Below are 23,815 nucleotides of genomic sequence, written 5' to 3' on the forward strand. Positions count from 1 at the left end.
GGAATTGCTCATTTGTTGGTGGGTGAGAGGCCTACGTGGATTGCCAGAGACTCGCGTTGGTTCCTTGTTTTCCACTGGCTGGTTGAAAGTTAAACTTATTGCACGTTACAACATTTAATAACATTTGGGGGTCTCTGTTTAACCTATGCTTTAGATACCATATTTGGATGATATGTGTTCTTGCTATTATCTTTTGTATCTGTGGCTTATGCCAGAATAGTCAGGCTGCAAGAGGTAGATCCTATGTATCTGACTTGGGCTAGGGCTATTGATAACTAAGCCGGTCCATTAATGTGAGAACTTGCACTCAGGTTTGAGCTTTTTCTGAAGACATTGCCTTAGGAACACTGCCATAATCTGCATGTTGGTTATGATTTAATTTATATCTGTTAAATAAATATTGTTGGTCACACCCATGTTAAAGCATAAACTTGATCTTCAGACTACTCCATACCACTCTTTTCACATTTATACTCTGAGGTGTGTCTGTACGTTTGTAATCAGTATTTTTGTTTATCCTGTAGCCAGAACAAGATGTGGTATAGCAGATATGAGACGACAGAGAATGTTGGAGTCTCTCACTGCTTCAAGTTCATCTCAACAGTTAGGACCAAGTGCTTCTAATCCTTCAGTGGCAAAACCACTTATTGTCCGCTGTGCTCTGCAAGCAAAATCAAATCCTTTGTTTGCAGGGTCATCTGGCACTTTGGAAAACAAGATGGCTTCAGATCATGGTATGTTATTTGGTATGACTGGTATAATATTTTCAACTCTAACAATCATTGGAAAGATTAACTTTGTCTGTGACTTTTTTTATTTCCTACTGTGCACCCAGACAGGTAGAACTTTAAAGTTTTTTATAGCATTGATTTTTGTTTTTAGATTTTAGGATATTGCCTGTTTTTCATAGCAATTTATTTGCCAATTGTGTGATCTTCCTTATTACTTATAACCTACTAGGGGGAGTAAGATTGCATCAGATGAGTCAAACAGAACCTGGTGCACTGTCAGTCAGTCAGTCATTACTGTTGGGGCTTTAGCATCTCCTAAAAACCTGCTACCCTAACTGATGATCTGCTCCTGGGCCTCCTCCTTAGATCGTAGCCTTTCTATGACCGCCCCTCCCCCCCAAATCTACTCCCTCTTTCCCCTTCTGTTCCTTATTTTCCCCTCTCCTTCCACCCTCTCAGTTCCTGGATGTGGAAGGTTGGTGATTCCCCGGTAACCTGCAGTGCAGAGAATTACAGTTTGAACCGTCACTTGATTGATCAGTCTGTAGGTAAATGTTCTATATCCATTTAGTTATTTCGACTGTACTACCATTTGGTATTGTCATGTAGATTGGAGTTTCAAGTATGTTTAGTTTTCTCCTGTTTCCTCTTTTTCTTGTTTTTCATAAATGTTAATTTAGGTAGAGTTGCATGTCTTTTTTTAATGTGGATTATGTCATTATTTCACAAACTATGTAATGCTCACTCTGGATTCTGTGTTCATTGGTTTCCTTTATTACAAAAATTAGTAAACCTATTTGGGGAAAAAAGTAGCTGAAGCAATCCAAAACATTTTCAAGTTAAAAAGAAATTCTACATGGCAGCATTTACGATTTACTCCTTTTTGCCCATTTACATATATATTACTCACTTCGATGGAAGTTGAAAAGTGGATAAACTGTCCTATTTGTACATTTTGTTTGAAGGCTTACTTCTCCTTACCATGTAGACGCCGCCTAGTATTTCTCACTAATTGTAATGTGTATACATTCAAAGCCTACTCATGCTGTTCTTTCTGTCTGCTGATAAATCAAAGCCTCAGCACTTTAGTGGTCAACAGGTTATCCAGCAGTTTAATGAGCTGAATGTCACTGTTGCATACATTTTATGTACCTTGTTAAAGTAAGCTATGCATTTGAGTATTTTCTTGTTAATTTTAAGGTGGGAAATCAACATCCACTGCAGTTGTGTGTCAAAAGGACGGAAGGCACGCACACCTGATGTCCCCTGGAAGACGAAAAAGGTAAGTAACCAGTTAAGTCTGTCAGTAGCTTGTGCCTCCAAGTCCTGTTTTGCTGGAAATATTTTTTTGTTTATGGATTTTTATGAGCAGTTCCTTTGATAAAGGAACATTAGCACAGAAAGCCTGCTGTCCCTTTAATTTTGTACATGTATTCTCATCACCAAACACACAAGGAGGTAAGGCAGAGAGTTGTGTTGTGCAGGGGTGGAGATGGGATTGGGTGGTCGTGTGTGTGGGTTGTGTGTTGGTTGCGGGGAGAGGAGTTCACATTATTAGGGTCAGAGTGCAGGCTTCTCAAGTGGGTCATGCTCAAGATCGTGATTAAAAACTCAGGTGGGCAGTGTTAACGCAGGCAGTGGAGATGAGGTATGATTAAGGATGCTGCGGTGGTCGGGGGGAGGCTCGGAGGAGCTGCATCTAAGCTTGTAGGTTGTCATAGTCCCTGGGCTGAAATGGGACTACTCAGCAGGTGTATGAGGATCCACCTAACCGACAGCAGGACTTTCCACCCTCCATAAATCTGATGGCCTCACTGAGGAAGCTGACATTGGGGCTTATGTATTGCTTCATTAAGGAACACCAGGAAGAGACTTGCCGCAAGACAAGGATGAGACCAAGGGAATTGCAGGGAGCATTCAGAAATATCACCAAGGCCTGTATGGAAATTAGAGAAAGGATTACTATGGTTGAAAATCATGCTTGAGTACTGGAGACAGACGTCACAGGCTGAAAAGTCAAGTTAAAAACCAAGAATCTTCGATACACGATGAAAACTTGAGAACTTCGAGAACAGGCAGCAGTGAAACAGCTTGTAGATTTTGGGCCTCAAGGAGGGGCTTGAAGGCAGTGATATTAGAACCTCTGTGGTTAAGCTTTTCAAGTGAGCCTTTCCTGAGCTAGTATACTGGAATTGGGACCAGGAGCCTCAGAGAGTACATCGATAAAGACAGTCAACCACAAGGGGAAAAAAGACTTGGTTATTTACCTAAGAAATGGCCGCTAAGGAGTACCTAGATGAACTTGTAGGCTCAGCATGAGTGGTCCAGCCAGAAGTGCACATTGTTTGGCTTGCAATTGTTTGCGTAATGCCCCTCTTGATTTGGTGTCTTCTATTTTGTGCGCTTTTATTTAATCTTCTCTCTTCTTCTTTTGAGATTAGTTATATCTATGAAGATGCATATGAATTTGTATTTGATTAGTATACTTATGCAGTTGAATCAGCAACTGTTTTATTAGTTTTCACTAGTTTTCACAGGTACAGAGTGGTATCAAATTAAATGAACACACAAGCTGGGAAGGAGGGTGAGCATAGGAGCCATCACTCACACCAGCGGAGGTCTGATTGCTTCCAAAAGTAGAAGAGGAGGCAGGAGGTAAAGAGAGTGGGGGAGGGCTGTGGAGGGGCATTTTAGGGGGTGGTAGCAAGGGCGTGTGTGTGTGTGTGTTGGTTGGGGTGGGGGGAAGCAGAAGAGGAGAGAATGACACATATTTTCTCATAACCCTGCAGATTTTTAGGCTTCAGTCTAATCACAGTTTTATGGTTGATGGCGATGGATTGCATAATAAGTTGGGATTGGAATATGGAATTTTTAATGTCACGAGTAACAAAATTATGCATATTCACTATTAACATTCATGGTCTGAGTGATAAAGTGAAAAGGAGTGTCATAGGGGGCTGAAAATACTGCGAGCACGCTTTATCTACATCAAAGAAACCAATGCTGAGAGTGCAAAGGAAAAACCTTCAGGAGTCTCCGGGCTTCACATTGTTGGGGTACACTACACATGTCACAATTACACAGGGTGGATTCTGGCATGTAGAATTGTCTGCAGTCGTAAATATAGCATTTCTGACAAATATGAGAGGTGAGTTTTATAGCTGAATGTAAATTTGTTAGTGTAATAGCCTTGCTCTGTTCTGGTTATGGGCCTAAATTATTTATTATTTTTTTTTTTTTAATACTGAGCTTGCTTCATGGCCAACACTAATCATACTGTGGTGGGGATCTAAATATAAATTTGAGTAGTGGGCCAGGTGATCTGATAGAAGGCCATTATCCTGGTTGACAGTCTAGGGTCACTTGCGTGCTCCAATATTTAAAGAGCAACCTGGGTTTGGTGGACATCTGGCAGAAGATTAAGGCTCCAGACCCTGGATATACCTTTATTTTTGCCCCACACAGTAAGCATATTAGATTGGATTATTTATTTTCACGTCTCTTAGCCTGGTTACTGGGATACAAATTGAGAAATATCCATGTGTCATGTCGAACCCCAATCCCTTGGTTGATATTCCTCTCTTGGGTGGTGGAAGATCGGAGCAGACCTGGTCATTTGAAAGTGGGCTATTATCTTATTCCCATATGTATAAATGGATCCCTGACTTCATGTACAGACATAGAAGCAGTTCTCCAGTTGGTATATTCTGGGACGCATTGAAGGTTGGTATAAGGGGATAGATTCTCAGTTTTAGTCTAAGACTCTAAGCTGACAAAAGACTCAGTCTCTGTTCCAGAAAGATAAGTATGTGATTTAGAGGCCCAATTGATTGTAACCACTCTTGAGGGGGCTGAATTGCAAGTAATACAGCACAGACTAGTGGTAGTCAAATCTGCTATTAATAATGTCTTGGCAGGGAAGGCCGCTGAAAAATTCATGGCGTATAGAAAAGAATACAGTGAGGGGGTGGGTCGATTGTTGGCATTACTGACTAGGCAAAAAGCAGTTAATGGAGAAATTGCTGAGATTAGAGACGAGGGGTTCAGGTTACTAATACCCCATTGACTATATGAGGATGTTTTTTTATAAAGATTTGTACGCTGCTTGGGGGGAGGGAGAGGAGGGAATGACCGTGATGAGCACGAAATATGTGCCACATATTTCCACAATCCAGTTTCCCGTCCTCACAGGAAATTTCTCAGGTTCTTGGTTGGAAACCAGTATGCTCTACTCCCCTTTGTTCTAAAATCAGCTTGTCAAACCATCTCAGAACGGGCAGGGATTGCAGCTCACTTGAGAAAACAAGGAATATTTGTATACCAGTATCTCAATCGTTGGCTGAAAAAACAAGGTTTTTAGTCAAAATTAAACAAGACTGCAACTCTGTAACGAAATTGCTGATCAGACTAGGTCTCCAAATAAGTTTCAACAAGTGGATTACATTGTGAGTACATTGTCTAACTTTTGTAGATGCAAAAATAGCTATCCAAAAAGAAAGAGTGTATCCTTTGGGGGAGAGAGCATCAGCTATACAAAAGATATGTGCAGATCTGATCCAGATGATCAAGCTATCCGTTTGTCATATCTCCTAGGATCCATGGAGTCATGCATATTCACTGTCCCAAATGCAAGACTATTCTTAGGATCTCTTCCGTACTGTCTAGAGGACCACTGATCACAGAAAACAGGAGATTGGCAAGACCACAATTACTTAACAGAAAACACTTGACTTAAAATGGCTGATGGAGTTAAGGATCTCCTGGGAGGATATGGGGTGGTCCAAAGATGCCAAAGCAGGAGCCAAAAGACGAGGGAGAAAGACAGAGTTGAGGTAGGCATGATAGAGATTCCGGGGTGCCTGGGAAGCCGTGTGCAGCGAGTGGTAGAAGGAGTAAAAGGCCTGGAGCTTGTCAGGGAAGGTTGTGTACACCGTGTCATCACTGTCCCAGAACCTTCCCAAGAGTGGTTTGGTTTTGGTGTTCCTGCAGTTTATGGACCAAGAAGGACACCCCATGATACCGAGCCCACAGTCTTGTGATAATGTAATTAGTCTTTTCCAGCTCTAGGGTGCAACATTAGCCCCGGATCATCAAGTCCTTTCTCCAAAGCTTGTTCGTGGGTGTGCTTATGCTGTTTTTCAAGGTCAGGCATATCTGTGGCCAAGCTGGCCCTAGTATAGTCTCACGAGCGTTTGAATCGGGAGACCTCTTGGATGAAGGCCCCCCCAGGTCACTGCTTTCAGAGCATCCCAAACACTTCCTGGCACTTAATTGTGAACCCCCTCCCCCTACCTCTCCTAGTTCGCAGCATGGATTGGAGGAAGGCCTCCTGGCTGTTATTAGGGGAATATACAGGGGCTGCCCGTCTCTGGTACTGTTGAGTGCTACCCAACTACCCTCTTTGTCAGATTTGTGATCGTGCTCTGTGAAGCGTAGGGGTTGGGAGATGAGAATCACCACTCCTTCTTATTTGATCTTGGAGGAGGCATCGTACTAGAGCAGAAACATGCGAGTAGAGTCTACGGGTATCAATGGGTAGATGATGAATTTCTTGGAGCAGGCAAATGGACAAGTTGTTCAGAAGAGTTATTAAGGCCTTTGGTGTATGTGATGACCTGAAAGAAGGGGGTTGGGGAAGGGGGTTTGGGTGGGGGGGGGCACGCACGCAGGGGTGCAAGGACATTGTGCTGTGGGGGGCCATGGCGGACTAAAGAGTGGATGGGATGGCTGGAGACTTTGGTGTATCCCTCCATCCGAGACACCAACCAATAACTACAAACATGCATGTAAACAACAGAACAAAGAGAAACAAAGCAACACATTTTCAAAGTTTAGTCCAGAGAAGATCTAGCAGACTGTGTCCTTGTCAAGAGAGAGACAGGATGGTGGGGTTGAGTGGCTGCATCAACCAAGAGTCAGATTTCAGGCACCCCCATCCCCAAGTTTCAGTCACTAGACAGCTGTGCCATCAGTAGAGCTGCAGAGTTGTTCCAGAACACCCCTGTTGTGCCTTGGACATGATCAGTTCCTTGTCTGTGAAGTGGTGGAGGCAGACCAGAACGTCCGATGTGTGCTTGCCTCTCCGAAAGATGGGGACCACTGTGTGAGCTCTGTACATGGGGTTGTGCTGCCCCTCTGAGTGTTCCAAGACAGTGTTGACAAGGTCCGAGAGGTATTTGGAGACCTCATTGTCAGGAACAATGGTTGGGACCCCACCTGATATGGATGTTATTGTGACGTGACCTGTTCCCCCACATCCTCGCCTTTCTATTGGAAATGGGAGAGCCGGTTGTTGGGTGGATTTGCCCTCTCCCTTGAGTTTTTTGATGGAAGTTTCGGTTTGGGACACCTTCTCTCCAATGTCGTCCACATCTCTCTGGAGGGCATGGAATTTGTGTTGCAGGTCGGCCAGACACTTTAAGATCGCATCCAAGCTCCTTTAATAGTTGAAAGAGCAGTTCCCTAGAGTAGGAAAGTGCCTTGACATGGTCACCCCCACTTTTTGCCAATTAGGTTTTTCGACTGAAGGTGCACTGGCTTCCTGCCAACCAGGTTGCCAGTGCTTTTTTCCCTATAACAAGCTAAACTAAACTGATTGTGTACAATTGGCATATACTTTAGTACTCCTGTAAGTCCCTAGTAAATGGTACCCTGGTGCCTAAGGCATGGGTACTAAAGAGAGTCCCTAAAGTCTGCAGTATGTTTTATGCCATCCTAAGGGACCCTGCAGCCATTGCAGGCTGCATGACATGATGCAAACCATGTGTGAAAACAAGACATGGCTCACTTGTGTGCCATGCCGGAGTTACTGCATATAATATACGTAAGTCACTTAAAGCCCTAAGGCAGGGTGCATTATATTTTATCTGAGGGCATATCTGCATGAGCAGATATACCCCTGTGATGTCTAGTTCAATTACTAGATATTACAAATTAACAGAGAAGCCATATTAATACATGGTTTTTTTATGACTGGCACCCAGAGGCACCTTAGAGCCCCCCCCCCCCTTTCCCCACAGAAACCTACTAATGGTCTAGTGTTCTAGCTGACTGGTATCTACCAGCCTGCTACCACAGACAAGTTTCTGAGCCCCTGGAGGTGAGAGCCTGCGCTCTCAGGGGCCAGAAAAAGATGCCTGCTCCTGATGAAAGTGTTGACACCTTTCACTTCCTCCAGCAGGGTGGCTAGTAAATCATCATATCTGGGCTGGAGGCTTGAAAGCCTCTGCTGCCCTTTGATATGCCACCCTGGCTTCCCTGAGACCTGGGGAATGCCACCCCCTGCCCTTAGGCCAATTTGCCACCAGGATAAGTGGGGAAATTAGTTGTGCAGTAGGTGGGTCGCACCTCCAGACTAGTCCCACCCCTAAGGTGCGCTGCCTGGTGTGTTCCACACAGGAAGGCTTCCACCATCTTGTTTATGGTGTAACTAGGAACTCTTGGACAGGGTTATGTCCACTCCCCACAGGAAGTGGTCCTATAGGGGGTGTATTCACCCCAGGTGTAAGTAGCCCATTGGCTATTACACTGCACTCCCCTAAACACCCGTAAATCCAGTATTTAGGTGTCCCCCTGACACCAGGGACTTAGATTTGTTTGACTACAGGAAGGACAAAGAAGAGCCAACCAGCGAAAGAACTGTGGACTAGCTGTGTACTTTGATACCAAACCCTGCCTACCTGCTCCTGTCCTGGCAGTTGTAAAGTCCGACTTGTGCTGCAGCTGTGCATCCTCCAAAAGCCTCGAAGGCCTGCCAGCACTTCGCCAAACAGCCAGCATGTCCCTTGGAGTGGAGGAGTCACCTCCCTGCACCAGAAGGCACCATCCTTCCGACTGTCCAGTTCTCTGTTTTGGTGACCATAGGGTCCACCGAGGGAGCAACTCGCCAGTAAGAAGAGGACCCCAAGTGTCCAAGAGTGCTGCCCCGTCAACCTATCCTGTCTTTAAGGCGCTGAGCCTGCGGGACCCTCCTTGCCCCAAGACCCAGGGCACCACTGCCAGTTGCAAGAACAAAGGCTTGTTTGTGTTCAGACGGAACACAACCACCACCAAACCTTAACTGCATGTTGAGGGATTTCAAGAGAGGCCACCTCCACACCATAAGCCTTCTTGCTGTGTTTCTTTCACCTCTTCTGCCCTTACACTGAGAACCGTGAGAGCCTCTAACTCACTGACCCCGTGGGACGAAACACCTCTGCACCTGAGCTCCCCAGCCTGGGCTCAAGAGAATCAACGGTGTCTCTGTGGTCCTGAAACCCCCAAGAGCCAAGCCCCCCTTTGGGTTCTGCCGGACTGGTAATTTGGGTGTGCTCAGAGAGCAAATGCAGGGCATGGGTCCGGGGCTCCCGATCCTCCCACCATCAGGGATCACCTCTGCAGGTTCTTGCTCAAAATGGGAGGTAAATCCTTGGGGAGTGTCAAGAGTGAATTGGCCATCTGAGGCAGTCCAGCAGGCAGTGTTGGATCTAGGAGGAGGGGAGGGGTGGTGGTGGTGGTGGTGGTGGTGGTGGTGGCGGTGGCGGCAAGGGCCCGGCCAGTGTTGAAGTCCAATACTAGGCAATCTCAATTTAGATTCCCCCAAAACACACTTTTGATGATCACCTCAAGGCACCCACCCGTGAAGCCAGTTCCAGGCACGATGCAGGACCGGGCCGCTGAGGATGAATGTGATCAACGGGGCCGCTGGAGGTGGACAGAAGATGGATGTGGGACCCGGTCTTTCCCAAGTCCTGCGCTGCTTGGATCACCTCCTGTGCAAGGGCTGTAAGCTGGGCCCAGCTTGACCAAACCATGGCAGCCGCATTCCACCGGGTGCTGTGTTCTCTACCAGTACCTCGCCACGTCAGTCAGGCTGGGGGTGTCCAGTACACGGATCACACCGCAGTTGTAGTCTTGAAGGTGCTCCCCTAGGTCATTGGAGCAAGTGCTTGGCTGTAGGTGTTGCAGTGGGGCTGATGACCACTTATGGAGTGCTGGAGACTTCCTGGAATGTGGCTGGGTGGAGGAGCTGAGACTGTATGTGTCTGCCATCCTACAGGGCTCTGCCATGCCCCTGAGACTATGGTTTGGACAGCTATGTAATCTGGAGCTAGAGTTGGTCAAGAAACACTTAATCTTTTTAGGTGATTTTTTTTTTTTTTACCACTTTTGGGGAACTAAGCACTTTCACTGAGCTGTTTTTCCCTACTGAATATGCATTTGTCTTCTATCATAGTAAAGAAAGCTGCAGCATTCATTTATTTTGAGCTTGCTACTCTATTCAACATTAATGACTATTAATGAAAAATCCTAGGATGCAGAAGGAAAGGTAACATAGCAGTGTCCCTAATTAATTCTGCATTGTAAGAATCTTCATTAAAGTCGTAAACAACCCACTCTCCTCCTCGTCTGTCTCTTCACACAATTTATTCTACATGCAAAAAGAAACTGACTCTTCGGCAACTGTCAGTACAAGGAATTGTGGGTAGCGGTTTTTTTCTAGGTTCTCACCTACTTAAGTGTTAGTCTGTCAGGCTGCATGTTCTTTTCATGCTTTACATGTAAAAAGGTAGCTTTCCATGACAGATGATGTGAAGTCAGTTATTCATCTTCATCAAGATCTACCAGCCTTCAGAAAGAAAAGGATATCTTGGACAGACTAATATTCGATTTTCATTGGAAATAAACTTGGTTTTAGAACAATCTACAAAGTTAATTCAACTAAAGACTATTTCATCTAGTGGTATACTTTTATAATAGTAATGTGACTAAATGTTGGGTTGCAATGTCAACAGGTTTTGTACACCTAATTGTGTTTATCAAACAGTTGATTATGTACTCTGTTTCATGTGTAATAGAAAAATAAAACAACCCAAGTATGGACTCCAGATGAGGCTGGCTCTCAGTATAGATTCAGATTACACTTTTTCGAACTGTACATATCTAATCACCCTACAACCTGTGCATACATTATTAAAGCATTAGTTCCAAAAAGCAATATATTTCCAAATTAAAAAACTCTCATTAAAAATAGCTCTCATTGGAGCTATTTCTACACTACTTGCCTGTTAAATTGATGTACTTGTACGATTAACATCTTGCCAATGTTGGTTCCTATTGATTTTTTTCGTCATGTGATGTCGAATGTTATGAACAATGTAATACATGTCATTGGTGATGCAATCCATTCTATCTTTTGTGAGGACGCTTGATGTAATATGCAATATATTGCCAGCGAATTAGCAATTCAAAACTTCTTCAGTAGTTATGTTGCCTTATATATTTAGTTTTAAATAACCTTATTTTCCTTTAACCGTTTCTTTGAAGAACATACTTTCAATTGATCAATCACTTTGGTTAACGAACACCTATTTTGTATTTTAGCGAGTCACAGAGAAAAAGACCCCATTTAACGGACAAAAACATTGAGAGTTCAAGTTTTGTGCTGCTAGATGAACAGAATGATCCTTTACAAGAACTCATTGATGGAAATTTCCCTGTGAGTTTTGACTTATGACTCCATGACAAATTTGTGTAGTCATGCGTTTTGTTTTGAATTACTAGATATTATCAGTATCACCCGTAGTTTATCTGGGAAGTTCATTTTCTAATGCAATATCTGTGAATCGAAAAGCCGTTTTGAAAAGTTAATTGCATGCACTCTTGCATGTAATTATTGCATAGTTCCTTAGTTAATTAAATAGGGCTATCTACAGCAGTTGTACCACAGCTCACAATAAGGTCCTTAAAACAGACTGCTACAGTTATGTTATATTCCAATTAGCCTGGTAAACCCAGTATGCTTGTGTTAGGTCTGCTTGATCCAGCATATGTCAGTGCATTTCCTGTCGGGTTCTTGCCTTCTTTGCTTTCATTTAGTGAAGCTGGATGCTAATTTATTTGAACATTTAATGTTTCATTTGTTTGGGAGGAAACGTGAGGGCAGCAGAATATTATTTTCAATAGTTAACTTTTTGAATTTGTTTATTTTGCAGAAAATGGTTATTGAAAATGCCAGAGAAAAATTTCTGAGCAATAAATCCCTGCAGGAGAAGCTTGCTGAAAACATTAATAAGTTCCTAGGAAGGTAATGCACTACAATAGAAAGAACATTTGTTCTGATGTAACTTCATATTGGAACTGTCTATACCTCAATAATATATTTGTGTTTGCAGTGATATTGCCCAAGCATCAAGACCAGCAGACAGTTCTGCTGTAGATACTGACAATGCAATTGATGAAATCCTGGGACTTGAGGTAAAACATTTTTCCCTCCTTATTCAATGCGCTTATTACATGGTAAATTGTTATCTTCAAGCAATTCACTTTTTATCTTTAATTTACTCATATAATGTGAATACAAAAATAAGATTTAAAAACACTTTTTATTTGATCTGCGAGCCTGTGCTTTAAGTTTTCAAAATGATGCAATTCCTATATGTGCTAAGGTCCCTTGGTGATGTATTAAATTCACCCTTTTTGACAACAGTTATATACTGTTAACAGACTTCCAGTATGTTCTGACAAGCTTTGTGTAACTCTTAATTTTTGTTATTGATCCTGTTTTCCTTTTTACCTATTGATGTGGGACATTCCCTAATGTTTCATTGTTTGGGGAAATTGTTGAACTAGATGATTGATCCAAAACTGTAAACTAGGAATTTTTCTAAATATATATTACAATTTTATAAGATATTATTTTTGTAATAGATGATTCCAATTACAGGTTCCTCATCCTTCGAATATTTCCCCTGGTCTCAGAATGGATCCAGAAAATCTTGAGCAGTATTCCTGTCTGCTGGCATCCCTCATTTCTCTGAGACCACTTTTGTACCAAACAAAAATCTACTGGTGTACAAGGAAAAATGGCACTGCCGAAATCTAGAGGGTTCAAAATGGGTGGAGAGTGTCGCAAACAGATGTCTGTGACTTCCCAGTAGGTGCTTTGCATGCGATGCCAGGGGTCCGACCATGCCTCCAAGGCCTGCAGCGACACTGCCTTGATGCTCCCTAAGACTATCTGAGACCAGGGAGTGAAGCACTTTGTGGCAAATCGCAGCAAGACTCTGTCGTGATCAGTCAGTCTAAGGACAGGTCTTGGTCGCCCTCCCAAGGCTTACTTGCGACAGATCGTCACTGCAGTCTAATTTCACTGCTAACTTCAAGAAAAAACACAAGACGTCCAAATGGGACTCTGCACTGTCGCACCCCTGAGAAGGCGCTAAGGCTTCACCGTGCCTCCAGGTCACACTCCCAAAGTTATTCTACTTTGGAGTGGATTCTGACCTTTGGCCCATGGCAGTGCTGCTGCAAATTGAGGAATGTCATGAAGGCATGCTGCAGCTTTTTGCCATGTTGACAGCTTTCTGTGCCACACACTCAGAACCTCGGAAACAGAAGCCTCACAACTGGGCTTCTGCCAGGAGTCAACCCTCAACACCAGGGTGCCCCTCTGGCTTTACTCTGGGTTCTGGACCGATTTTGGTGCCGGTAATATCTCCGGTGCACAACATAGGCCAAAAAGAAATCCACAGATGCCGGTACCATCAACTCTGGACAACGATGGCCATCCCATAGTGCTTTCCAGCACCGAGAAAGCACCAACACAACCTTCAACCAAGATCACACACTGCTTTAACTGAGTGGCAACCATTAATTCACCCACCCTTCTGACTCTCTTGCTTTAAGAAATAACCCATGTCTGCCACAAATTGTTTGCCACAAATCTGAGCAATGGTGAATATGATTCTGGGGACGAGTTTGCCTAGCTGTGGGAAGCTGGCTCTTTGCACAATATTTCATATAGATATATCAGAGAGAGTCAGGGATTCCCTTTCCAGTGGACAGGGCTTGCTATGCAATCCCAAAGTGCTCTATTAGGAGGTAGTGTGGGCGTTCAGCTTTACGCTTAACACAGGAGTGTGAGATTTGGAAATACAAACAGTCAATAAATGAAACGTACAACTCAAGGACATCCATACAAATTGACAAAAATAACAAGTATCTATATTTTAGAAAAGTACGTTTTGTTGTAAGAAAAATCTTTACGGTTTTGAAAAGTTGACATAGTGCAATTTCTGAAAGCTGCAATGCAATCATATGGAGGAAATCAAATCTGGTACACTACAGTGACTTACGAGGCCAATCTTCGGGACTTTATGGAAGTACTGAGCAAAGATCGGGACTAGACCAGCAGATCACACCAGCCAGGTGCAGAGGTGTAGTAAGGTGTTGGGTGCCCAATGCTACTCTATTGGGGGGGGGGATCAGTCCAGCCACAAAGATACTGCAGGTGAGGATTGGGAGTCTAGTCTGGGGGAACCACTAAGTGGGTTCCAATCTTGGGATGTCCGGGGCCTTGGGGACACTTTCAGTTTACTTCTCCACGGGTCATGGGCGACAGTTGCAGAGGTGTCCGTAGTCGTCTGGTTTTCTCCACTGGGGCACTCACTATTGAGAGCATCTGTGCAAAGGCTGCAGGTATCGTCGGAGGGTCCTCGTGGTCAAGTCTGGGGTGGAATTTGTCTCTGGAGGACTGGGTAACCATGCTGGCACCATTGGTCCACTTGAGTTGTGCGGCACAGGTGCACAGGTGCAGTGGTGCTTCCAAGCGTCAGGTTTTTGGTGGTCCGGAGTCCTCACAGGTTGTCTTGGGGTGCCTGCAGATGCAGGGAAACGGCTCTGCTGCTCCACAGGAGTTCTGAGTGTTTTTATAAGGAAGGGAGTCCTTTCAGGATCAGGGGGCACAGCAGCTGCATGACCAGACGACTGGTGCACTTAGGCAATAGACAGGCTGGCAGGACTGGGTCCAGGTCAGGTGCTTCTTCCTTTGCTTTTGTGGCTCTTCAGTGTCCTCCTTCGTAGATCTCCAGGAATCTGATTTTCCGGTGCTAGGGGCTCCTCTAAATACTGCATTTAGGGGCGTTTAAGGGAGTGTAGAGTAGTAGGCAATGGACTTTTTACCCATGGTGTAACTACACCCCCCTATATGACCACTTCCTGTGGGAAGTGGGCCCAACTCTTTTCCAGAGTTCCTAAATCTGCCAGCACCAAGATAGCAGATTTCTGAATGTAGTGTCCACATCAGACAGCTCATTTTAGGGGTGGGGACTCACCTGAGGGGTGGACACACCTTCCTAAATACTAAATTTCCCGACTCTCAAGATGCCAATTGGGCTCTGGGGCTGGAGGTTGGCATCCCCCTTGTGAGGGAAGGCAGATCTTTATACCATGGGCGGCCGGCCTCTTTGAAGCTCCCTGCCTTGAAATGCAGATTTTCAGGTCGTCCTTTTGGGTGGGGTGTGTAACACCTTTCCCAGAGCAGACTTTGTGGTCGACCGCCTGAGAACAAAGGCCCTCAACCTAGGCGGTCAGACTCTTGCCTGGTGGTAGCAGACTGTCTCCAGCTAGTCAGTCTGCACACAGGTAGTTGGTAGCATTTCAGGGGGTACCTCTAAGGTGCCCTCTGAGTGCATGTATTAACCTGTCACTGGCTTCAGTGAGTGTAGGGAACTGTGTCTTTGTGACAGTCACACCTCACTTTTTGCCTGGTATTTGATGCAACTTTCACTGAAGTGCACTGGATACCTGCCAACCAGGTCTCCAGTGCCAGTGTTCTTTCTCCCTAAACTGTACAATTGTTTTCCCAGTTGGCAAATCCCTTAGCGCCTTCTGTAAGTCCACAGTAAATGGTACCACCAGTACCTAGAGCCTGAGGTGCTAAAGAGGGGTCATAAGGGCTGCAGCACAAATTGTGCCACTCAAGGGGGGGACCCTCACCAGGCACATTACAGGCTGCATGTCTTAGTGCAGACAAAAGTGAACACACAACATGGCACACTTACCTATGCTGCAGGCAGTGGATTGTGGGCACAGCACCCTGGAGGGGATGGGGGGATGTGGAGGGGGTAGATTTAACCATGCCAAAAAGGGCACTTTCCTACAACAGCTAGTGTCCAGTATACTGTCTTTGGCATCTTTTTTAGAGGTCAGTTCTGTGCGTGATGCCACAATGGTACCATACCCAGTCAAGCCAAGGAGTGCTCTGACTTGGGTCTGGGTGGTTGCAGCTTTCCAGTCCAGAATTGTCTGGATCTTGGGTTGTAGTGGATGAACTTGGCGTTCACCTACCAGGTGACCCAAGTATGCAACCTTGCCCCTCTCTACTCCGCATGACCTTACTTCCTCACCCAGCACCCCACTCCTGAGAGCCTTGTGGTTCAGGCTTTGGCCAGCAGGTTAAACCTTAACTAGTTTCACAATTCTTCCCCTGGCATAGAGTCGATGAGGATAGAAAAATTTAGTAAGGTAGTCTTCTTCTCTACATGCTTGGCCCCATGCTCAGTGAATGCTAGCTGCCTCTTAGGTCGCTACTTGAATTGTTTGAGGGACTCAGTGGCTCAGGTATTGGCCATAGTCCCTAAAGAGGGCGTGCAGGATAGTCGTGATGTGCACAAGTTCACAGTTCTTGTGGTTTGGACACCACTTATTCCCTATGTAAGGCAGTTGGCACCAGTGTGGTCCTCTGCAGGTATTCCTAGATGCTGTCTTTTGATGTTGTGGCAGACGTCCAGCGCAGTCCTATAGATGGTTCCCGACTTTTAGGCAGACTAAGCCTTGGAGCACTTCAAAGATAAAGGGGTCACAGCATGTTTCTTGGGCACCTCTGCTCCTAACTTTCACCTGCGTCCACAATTTTGCCCCCTCTGTAGCTGTTAGGGGCTTCCAGTATCTCCAACAGACTTTGCTAGGAAAGTAATCACCTAGCCTTTTTGTGGCTGCTGCACCACAGTAGAGGGCAACAGGGACAGCATGCAGACCAGTCTTTTGTTCCAACTCCCCTGCGGCTGCACCCCAAGCCCTTTTAGCATATCCTTGAAAGCACACCGCCACACTGTTGTTGACAGGATCCAACATTTTCTGCCAGAATGGTAGGTAATAACGTCAGGCAAGTGAGTCCTGCATTTTCGGAGGTCAGGGGTCCCAGTCTTCCCCTACCTTAACAACTTGCTGTTGAAGGTGGGCTCGCCCCAGGCAGTCCTCACCCATCTCCAGACTACAGCAAACATCTTGACATCCTTAGGGTTCACAATCAATGTGTTGTGTTCAGACTTGACTCCTTTGCAGACTCTTCCCTTCATCATACCCATTCTGGGCATGGTGCAGTTTCATTCAGGACATAGGGGTTATGATCCCAGTGTTTCAACTTCTGTCCTGGATCTTAGTGAGAATGACTTTGAGGCTGCTGGGAATAGTGGCCTCCTGCATCCTGCTAGTCAACCACACCAGATTATTTGACCTCTTATCGGGCCTTCTCTTCAGGAGAATATCCTGTTTCAGCAGCAGTGAAGGGTTCTCAACCCAAACCTGCGCAACATAAAGCTCCATGTTTGGAGATTGAGCGGAGGAGTTGAGTACTTTTAACCTTCCTCCCGAAGTGGATGATGTAGTCTTGGCAGTCAGGTGCCCTTCAACAAAATCTATATATGCCTGCCATTGGGATAAGTCTGGGGTGTGATGGTCTTCTGAGAAGATTAACCCACTCCATGCCAAATAGTCCAAAGTTTTGTTGCTGGCATTGTCCATAGACGGGCAAGGTCTTGACTTGAACACCATTAAAGAATACCTGTCTGCTCTTTCGTGGTTGCAGAGCCAGTCCTCTCGGTTCAAATCAGCAGTTATATGTTCCTATCTCCTCCAATTATTAAGCTTCAGTGGGATTTAAATGTGGTCCTCACATTTCTCATGTGTGCACTGTTTGAGCCTCACAGTAGTTCTCTGTGCCTCCTTTCACTCCGAAGTTTTTCTTGTAGTCATAACATCAGCACGGCAGGTGAGTAAGTTACAGGCCATGTCTTTTAAACTGCCCTACATCACTTTCTACCCAGACAAGCTTCTCCAAAGCAAAGAAACACAAGACTGTACAGAAAAGACCATTATGCGCTGTATCATCCTCTACATGAAGATGTGCTACACTCTTGCCAAAAAGCAGCTCCCTGAAGGTTTACCTCCTCATTCTACTGAAGCCAATGCTACTACCACTGCATTGGTGTGCATGGTGCCTGATCTGTACATTTATCAAGCTGCTTCATGGGTATCACTCCATACCTTCACAAGGCACTATAGTCTAGATAGCCAGGTCTACCGGGAACGGCTGTCCTTTTGAGCCAGTTCACAGACCGCACTTCAGATTGTTTTTTTTTACCCTGTCGGCTTTGGGCATTTTTCTCAAGATCTGGGATCATCGAGGTCTGACTAGGAATCATTCGATGCCAGGCATCAGATTTCCAATATCAGGCACCGAAGAAATTAACTTCACATCATCACTGTGAATTTGTCCATGACCGGAGGGGTTTATTGAGGACTTTGTCATAACACAATGACTTGTCAGTGGGTTGTAGAGAACACACCCCTCCAGTTCTGCCCTAATTATAATTTTACATTCCTTTGGACCATTATTGAGTGTACACCCTGTTTGCCTTGAGCCTACAAGTAATCAACTGACAACACCTGTAAGATGTTTAAAAAATAAAAATATTATTTGAATGGAATGACAAGACCAATTGAATCATAAGCCAGTCTTCGTGCCGAGGACATTAAGAGATAATACTCTGATGAGAAAGGTACGCCAGGCATGCCATCATTCTCTGATTTTCTTTCCTGAGAAAGGTGTTCTGTGTGAAGGTTGCACCAAGGGCAAAGACCAACCTAAGGGCACCTATTCCTCCTCCTATACAAGAGGACCAACTCTCTGGGCTTTTGCCAAAGCGCTGTTTGTGAGGGAGACTGGCATCGAAGCCCAAGACTCAACAAAATAGTTCTCAGTGCTCTGCTTAAGCTATGATCATCAAGCCTGCTTGGCACTAGGACCCACCCTCATCTTTGAAGAACCCTCGAACCAAAGGTTCAGAGCCTCAACCTGAAAAAAGACCGGCCAAGCTCCAAAGACACTGAGTCACCACCATTTACCCTTAAATCTTCAGTTTGTAAGGCAAGTGAATCTCAAGCTATGTGCTGCTTACAGTTTTTGAAAAGAATAACGTTGTGATAGCCCATCCTAATTTTCTCCCTAATGTAATTTTAGCCTTCTGTCACTCAATTAACTTTCAACCCTTTTTGAAAGACTCCCTCCTCTCCAGCAGGGATGACTTTACGCTCTCTGGATGTTAAGTGAAGCGTTCTATTTATCCTTAATAAAGCAAAGGATATTAGACCCTTAAATAACCTCTTTGTTGATTACAGCTCAGTAAGTTTAGCTATTTGGAAACAGTCCATTTCTAGGTGGATTGTCTCTTGGATGGTATTCTTTTTAAGCAATGCTAAAAGAGCATTGTGGGGTAGGCTCTGAACTCATTCCTCAATTGATTAAGCTGTTTCAGCTACGTTAGTAAGAAAGCTACCCAGTGTTGATATTTGCAAAGCGGCTACTTGTGTATCAGTACATACCTTTTATAAGGCAATTGCACTAGTTGAATGTTTAGTAAATAATTAACTAGGGGATGAGATCCACAGGGTAAATATAGGGGAGAGGTCAGGCCTTGTAAGAGAAAGCTTTGCTTGGCTTTTATTAGCATGAAAGGATATAAATGTTGATTTGCACTTCCTGGTCCTCTTACCCAGTTTCCCTTGAAAACAAAAACCTGAAAATATGAATAAAACAGTGAGCTGGCATTTAAAGATTTCATCGGTTGCTATTTGAAAGAGCTGATTTGGTAATAGAAAGTTTTATTCTTCTAACTTTCACTCGAGTTGAGGAAAATGGCTCTATTTTAAAGTGATGTATATTTTGATCTTTTAACTCCATTTCTTCTTTTTAGGGTGGAGAAATCCACATGTCTGATGAAGCGATTCAAGATATTTTGCAACAGACTGAGTCTGATCCAGCATTTCAAGCACTGTTTGACTTATTTGATTATGGTGAGGTTTTTGTTTCATGCCCCTTTCGTTTTCATAGCAATGTTTGTAAAGGGTAGTGTTTGTGGGGTGTTTATTTGGCCCTTTCATGTTCTTTGTATTTAGAAAAAGCTCCTGACACTAGGTGCACCAGTCAAGACATGGAATCCTAAATATAGAAAGTAGCATAAAGGTAGTAGATAGTTGCATAATTGCATATCCCTTGGTTCCCTTTTTTGTGATTCCATGTCAAAGCCTTTCATGCACTGTAACCCCACTTTGGGAGTTTGACATGCTACAAAATAAAATTCAAATAAATTGAACATTTCTTAGCGAGCACAGGTCCAAATATTCAGTCTTGAATCACTTTTTTTCATTAGCCTTAGACTCTCTGGTAATTTTTAAAAGCAAACAGTAGTGGCATGGAACTGAGCAACATACTAAAGGCCAAACTTTCATGAACTCTGTTGGAGCTTTTTCACTACTGGAGCTATCTGCTGGGCTCGGAGTCTCATTATTTGGATGATGAAATTGGTGAGAAGATGAATGTTGACTTGGATTGCAGTATATTGTGGGTTTGGATATTGTGGCAGTCACAAGAACACCCACCTGCACTGGTTAGAAACCAAGATGGCAGGTGCACTGCCAAGGACATTGGCAGTGCTGGAACATGTCTAGCGAAAGATGTATATTCCAAAGAGCAGGGTGGTAGGGACCCTGTTGATGAATACAGAGCCAGGCTTGTTTATCTGTGTCCAGCTCTGATTGAAGAGATTGGTCGGTGCAGCAGGGGAGGGAGGTGTAATGGGTAGGGGAAGAAAACCACTTGTGGTAACAACACAAGATTGGCCACAATTAGGGGACATATTATTGATGGAATTCGAGCAGTGTTGGACCACAGGCTGCAAGACACAGGATTTCATCATACCTTACAAGAGGGGGGAAAATAATGATGGTATAATTGCAAAATGGTCAGAAGATGAAGGGTGTACTGGAATTAATTGTGAAGAAGCCTGAGACTGTTTATAAGTTCTTGCCTGCTGTGGACACCAGTTGGGAAAGGTGAATGTTCGATTCTTAGGTGCTCAAAGAGGGTGTTTTCAAGTTGTTTATGAGTGCTGGCAAGAGGGGCACAAAACTGTTATATACCCTAAGATTTGGGTGTGGTAGTATTGATATAGAGTGTAGAAAATTACCTATTGGTGGTTGATGTGAGTATAGAAGCTCTAAAGGACTCGAGCAGTGAACATCCTCTTCTTGGGATTTTCTACTCCTCTTGCTGCAGTCTTGAAGTAATGAGAGCCTTTTTTCAGGGGACCTGACACCTCTAGGTCCCTTGTGGCCATTGTTAGTGAGGAGAGCCTTCAGACAGCCATGTAAATTGCCCAGATCATTTGCTGCCTCTTCCAGTGCCATGACTGGTGGTGCTGATCGGCTCAGCTATGTAGACCTAATTGTAGGAAGATTACATTGTTGAAGTTTCCTCTATGATGATAAGGAAATACCTTTGTTCTCAGATTGGAGCTCAGAAACACAAGAACAGATGGTGTCACATAGTGAGGATGCAAAAATAATTTTTGCCATTTGATATCCCTACAGCACAGGTATTCAGCCACACTGATTGTCTAATGGCAACAAGACCTCCCTTCCCACTGATCCAAAGTAATGAGATCACTCTTGGATGGCATTTAAAAACTCAAAATAAAGTTGATTTTAACCACGCCCATCTCATGCTCTTCGATTTCATTTGGTCGTAGGCTTTCCTTTCAAAAATCACTTGAAATCGTTGGTAAATGCTTTACATTTGTCCCTCCTTTGGGTGGTTTGGTTACCAACCTGGACACCGACCCTGTTATAGGGATAATTGCACGAGCGTTGGTGAACTACGTTTTTTCTTTTTTCTGTGCTTCGTGGCTGCCAAGGCGCTCACAGTGCGAACTTGATCGGCAATATCACTTTTACATTGTATGTACTCTGATCTGCTTAGTACACATTCTTTGCAGCAGGCATATTAACCCTGCACACTACCTTACGAAGACATACTGGGATCGCAGCAGCACCAGACCAAAACTCTCCGATGCAACCGTGGCTGCAATGGCGGAAAGGGAAAATTTGTGCTGTAGACATAAGGAACGAACCAACTTTGGTAATAAATGAGAAATGACCTAAATAAATATAGCCAACGAATGCCAAATGTATATTATTAGTATTACTACTTAAAAATATTAATATTGTATGTGTTCTGGAACAAACTATTGTTTTAGTAGTATTATGACTGCAGTTAATTTAACACATTAGCAGCTTCACACTATAATCTAGTTTACTATTATGAAAGTTCAAGTAACAGCTTTTGTATGGCTCTTACCACAGTGTTTCTCAGGCCGCCTACTTTGTGCGTACGTGTGCGTTCTGTCTGTGTGCATATGTCATTCTATCTGTGTGTATACCTAACACAGTCTTACTTTAGGCACGGTGGGAATGAAATATTTACTGTGCATGGCGACAGCGCTGAATCACGTGTTAAGCATGCTAAGTTCTTTTGGGCCCTCATAATCTCTTCTTTGATTTTCAAACTAATTTTCGCAACAACAATAAAATAAAAAAAACGGGAAGAGACTCCAATGTCACAGGAACGCTGTCTGGAAGGTCCAAGATAGCACGTTGTAGGTCAAAGGGACAGTAGGAAAGAAATTCTGTTGCCCACTTGTGCCCTGGAAAGTGACTCGTTCTATACTTCATTGCTGTTGCAGTATCTCAGCAGGCGACTCCTTTGGTCTCACTTTTGCCTGTCGGATGGGAACGCTAATTGCTGCCAGGCACACTGCAGGAGAGCTGAAATGCTAAATGAATGTCCTGGTGCATACCTGTCATAAACCCATATGTAAACAATGCATCGGTAATAAAAAAAGGTAACAGCCAGGAAGAAATAGTGTCCCCTGGACCAACTGCCAAGTAAATGTGTTTTGCTTCTGGGAGTAGTTTGTGTTTTAAGGGTCCTGTTTAAAAAATATTCCTGTAGTCCTACTAGCTCTTTAGTTATATGCGGGCCACTTGACTTATGTGGCAGAAACGGCCAAAATATGGAGCAGGGTTGACCAATTAATGTGGCAAAAAAAGTCAATTTATGCATTTACAATGCCAATAGCTCCAACTCAAGTAAATGTGAGACCTAGTGCAGTGCTAATGCTTGTTGAGTATGGGACAATGAAAAATAAAAGTTCAGAGGTTTGCCAGTCAACTTTAGGGGACTTGGTTTGTTGTGATGTGGTGTTTTTTTATAAATATAGCTGTCTGGCCTTTCAGCACTATAGCAATAAAACATTAAAACCTACAAGAAATAGCAGTATATTTTAAACATATCATTAGTTTTATTCATGCCAGTATTGCTTTATAAATGGTGTATAGCATTACTGTAAGCAAATGCAACTTTTTGCATGTTCAACCCTACTTTTTGGGACTGATGCTGCTGGCGTTTCGACTTTGAGAGTGCACTGCGGCCTGCTAACCAGACCTCAGTTCCAGTTCTTTAACTCTATACAAAAGTATGTTTGTTTGGCTAGCCCCAGCTCACAAGCACTGCCTTACTTATAAGTCCCTAGAAAATAGTTCCAGGTACCCAAGGCATCGAGGCAGAGTATCCAAACAGGACAGCAGCACTGTTAGCGCCATCCTGCGTGTACAAAACGTGAAAGTCACTTCAGCCTGACACTATAGACTGAAAGGGCAGTATGTCACACTGCTAACTTGACTTTGCCATTAACTCTAATGGCAAAGGGACCATTTTCCTTAAGTGTATATGTCAGTTTCCCTTAAGGCAGGCTGTTAGAAACAGGGTTCCTGGTTGGCTAGGGTGTGCACATAAGCCGGGTAGAAAACACCACTTTAGTCAGGGTAAGGGAGCTACAGACCTAAGATAACCCAACCACCCCCTTGGTAGCATGGCCAGAGCAGCCAGACCTGTCCCAGAAGCAATGTGTAAAGCGTTTGCACAACACACACAACAGTGACACAACAAATACACCTCAAGACTTCACATCAGATTATATCAAAAATGAACTATATTACACATAAAACGTAGACCAAAACAACATACATCTATAATTGCTTTGCTAATTTGGCAATTGTCAAACCATCATAGAGCAATAAGGCAGAACCTGTATGTTGCATATGTCAAGACAAAACATCATAACCAAAACATTACTGTGCCTATCATA

General features: G+C 44.0%; 1 protein-coding gene across 2 annotated transcripts in view; it reads left to right on the forward strand.

The window, feature by feature from the left end:
- Positions 1-23,815, forward strand: part of NPAT (nuclear protein, coactivator of histone transcription) — a 310,955-nt gene that overhangs the window by 87,091 nt on the left and 200,049 nt on the right. For both annotated transcript variants that reach the window (XM_069202322.1, XM_069202323.1), the window contains exons 6-11: positions 525-734; positions 1,932-2,013; positions 11,094-11,208; positions 11,705-11,796; positions 11,885-11,966; positions 19,526-19,625. In XM_069202322.1, the coding sequence (XP_069058423.1) occupies positions 525-734; positions 1,932-2,013; positions 11,094-11,208; positions 11,705-11,796; positions 11,885-11,966; positions 19,526-19,625 (681 nt within the window). The remainder of the gene's footprint in view (positions 1-524; positions 735-1,931; positions 2,014-11,093; positions 11,209-11,704; positions 11,797-11,884; positions 11,967-19,525; positions 19,626-23,815) is intronic.

The sequence above is a fragment of the Pleurodeles waltl genome, chromosome 8, assembly GCF_031143425.1.
Source record: "Pleurodeles waltl isolate 20211129_DDA chromosome 8, aPleWal1.hap1.20221129, whole genome shotgun sequence".
NCBI classification, from domain to species: domain Eukaryota; kingdom Metazoa; phylum Chordata; class Amphibia; order Caudata; family Salamandridae; genus Pleurodeles; species Pleurodeles waltl.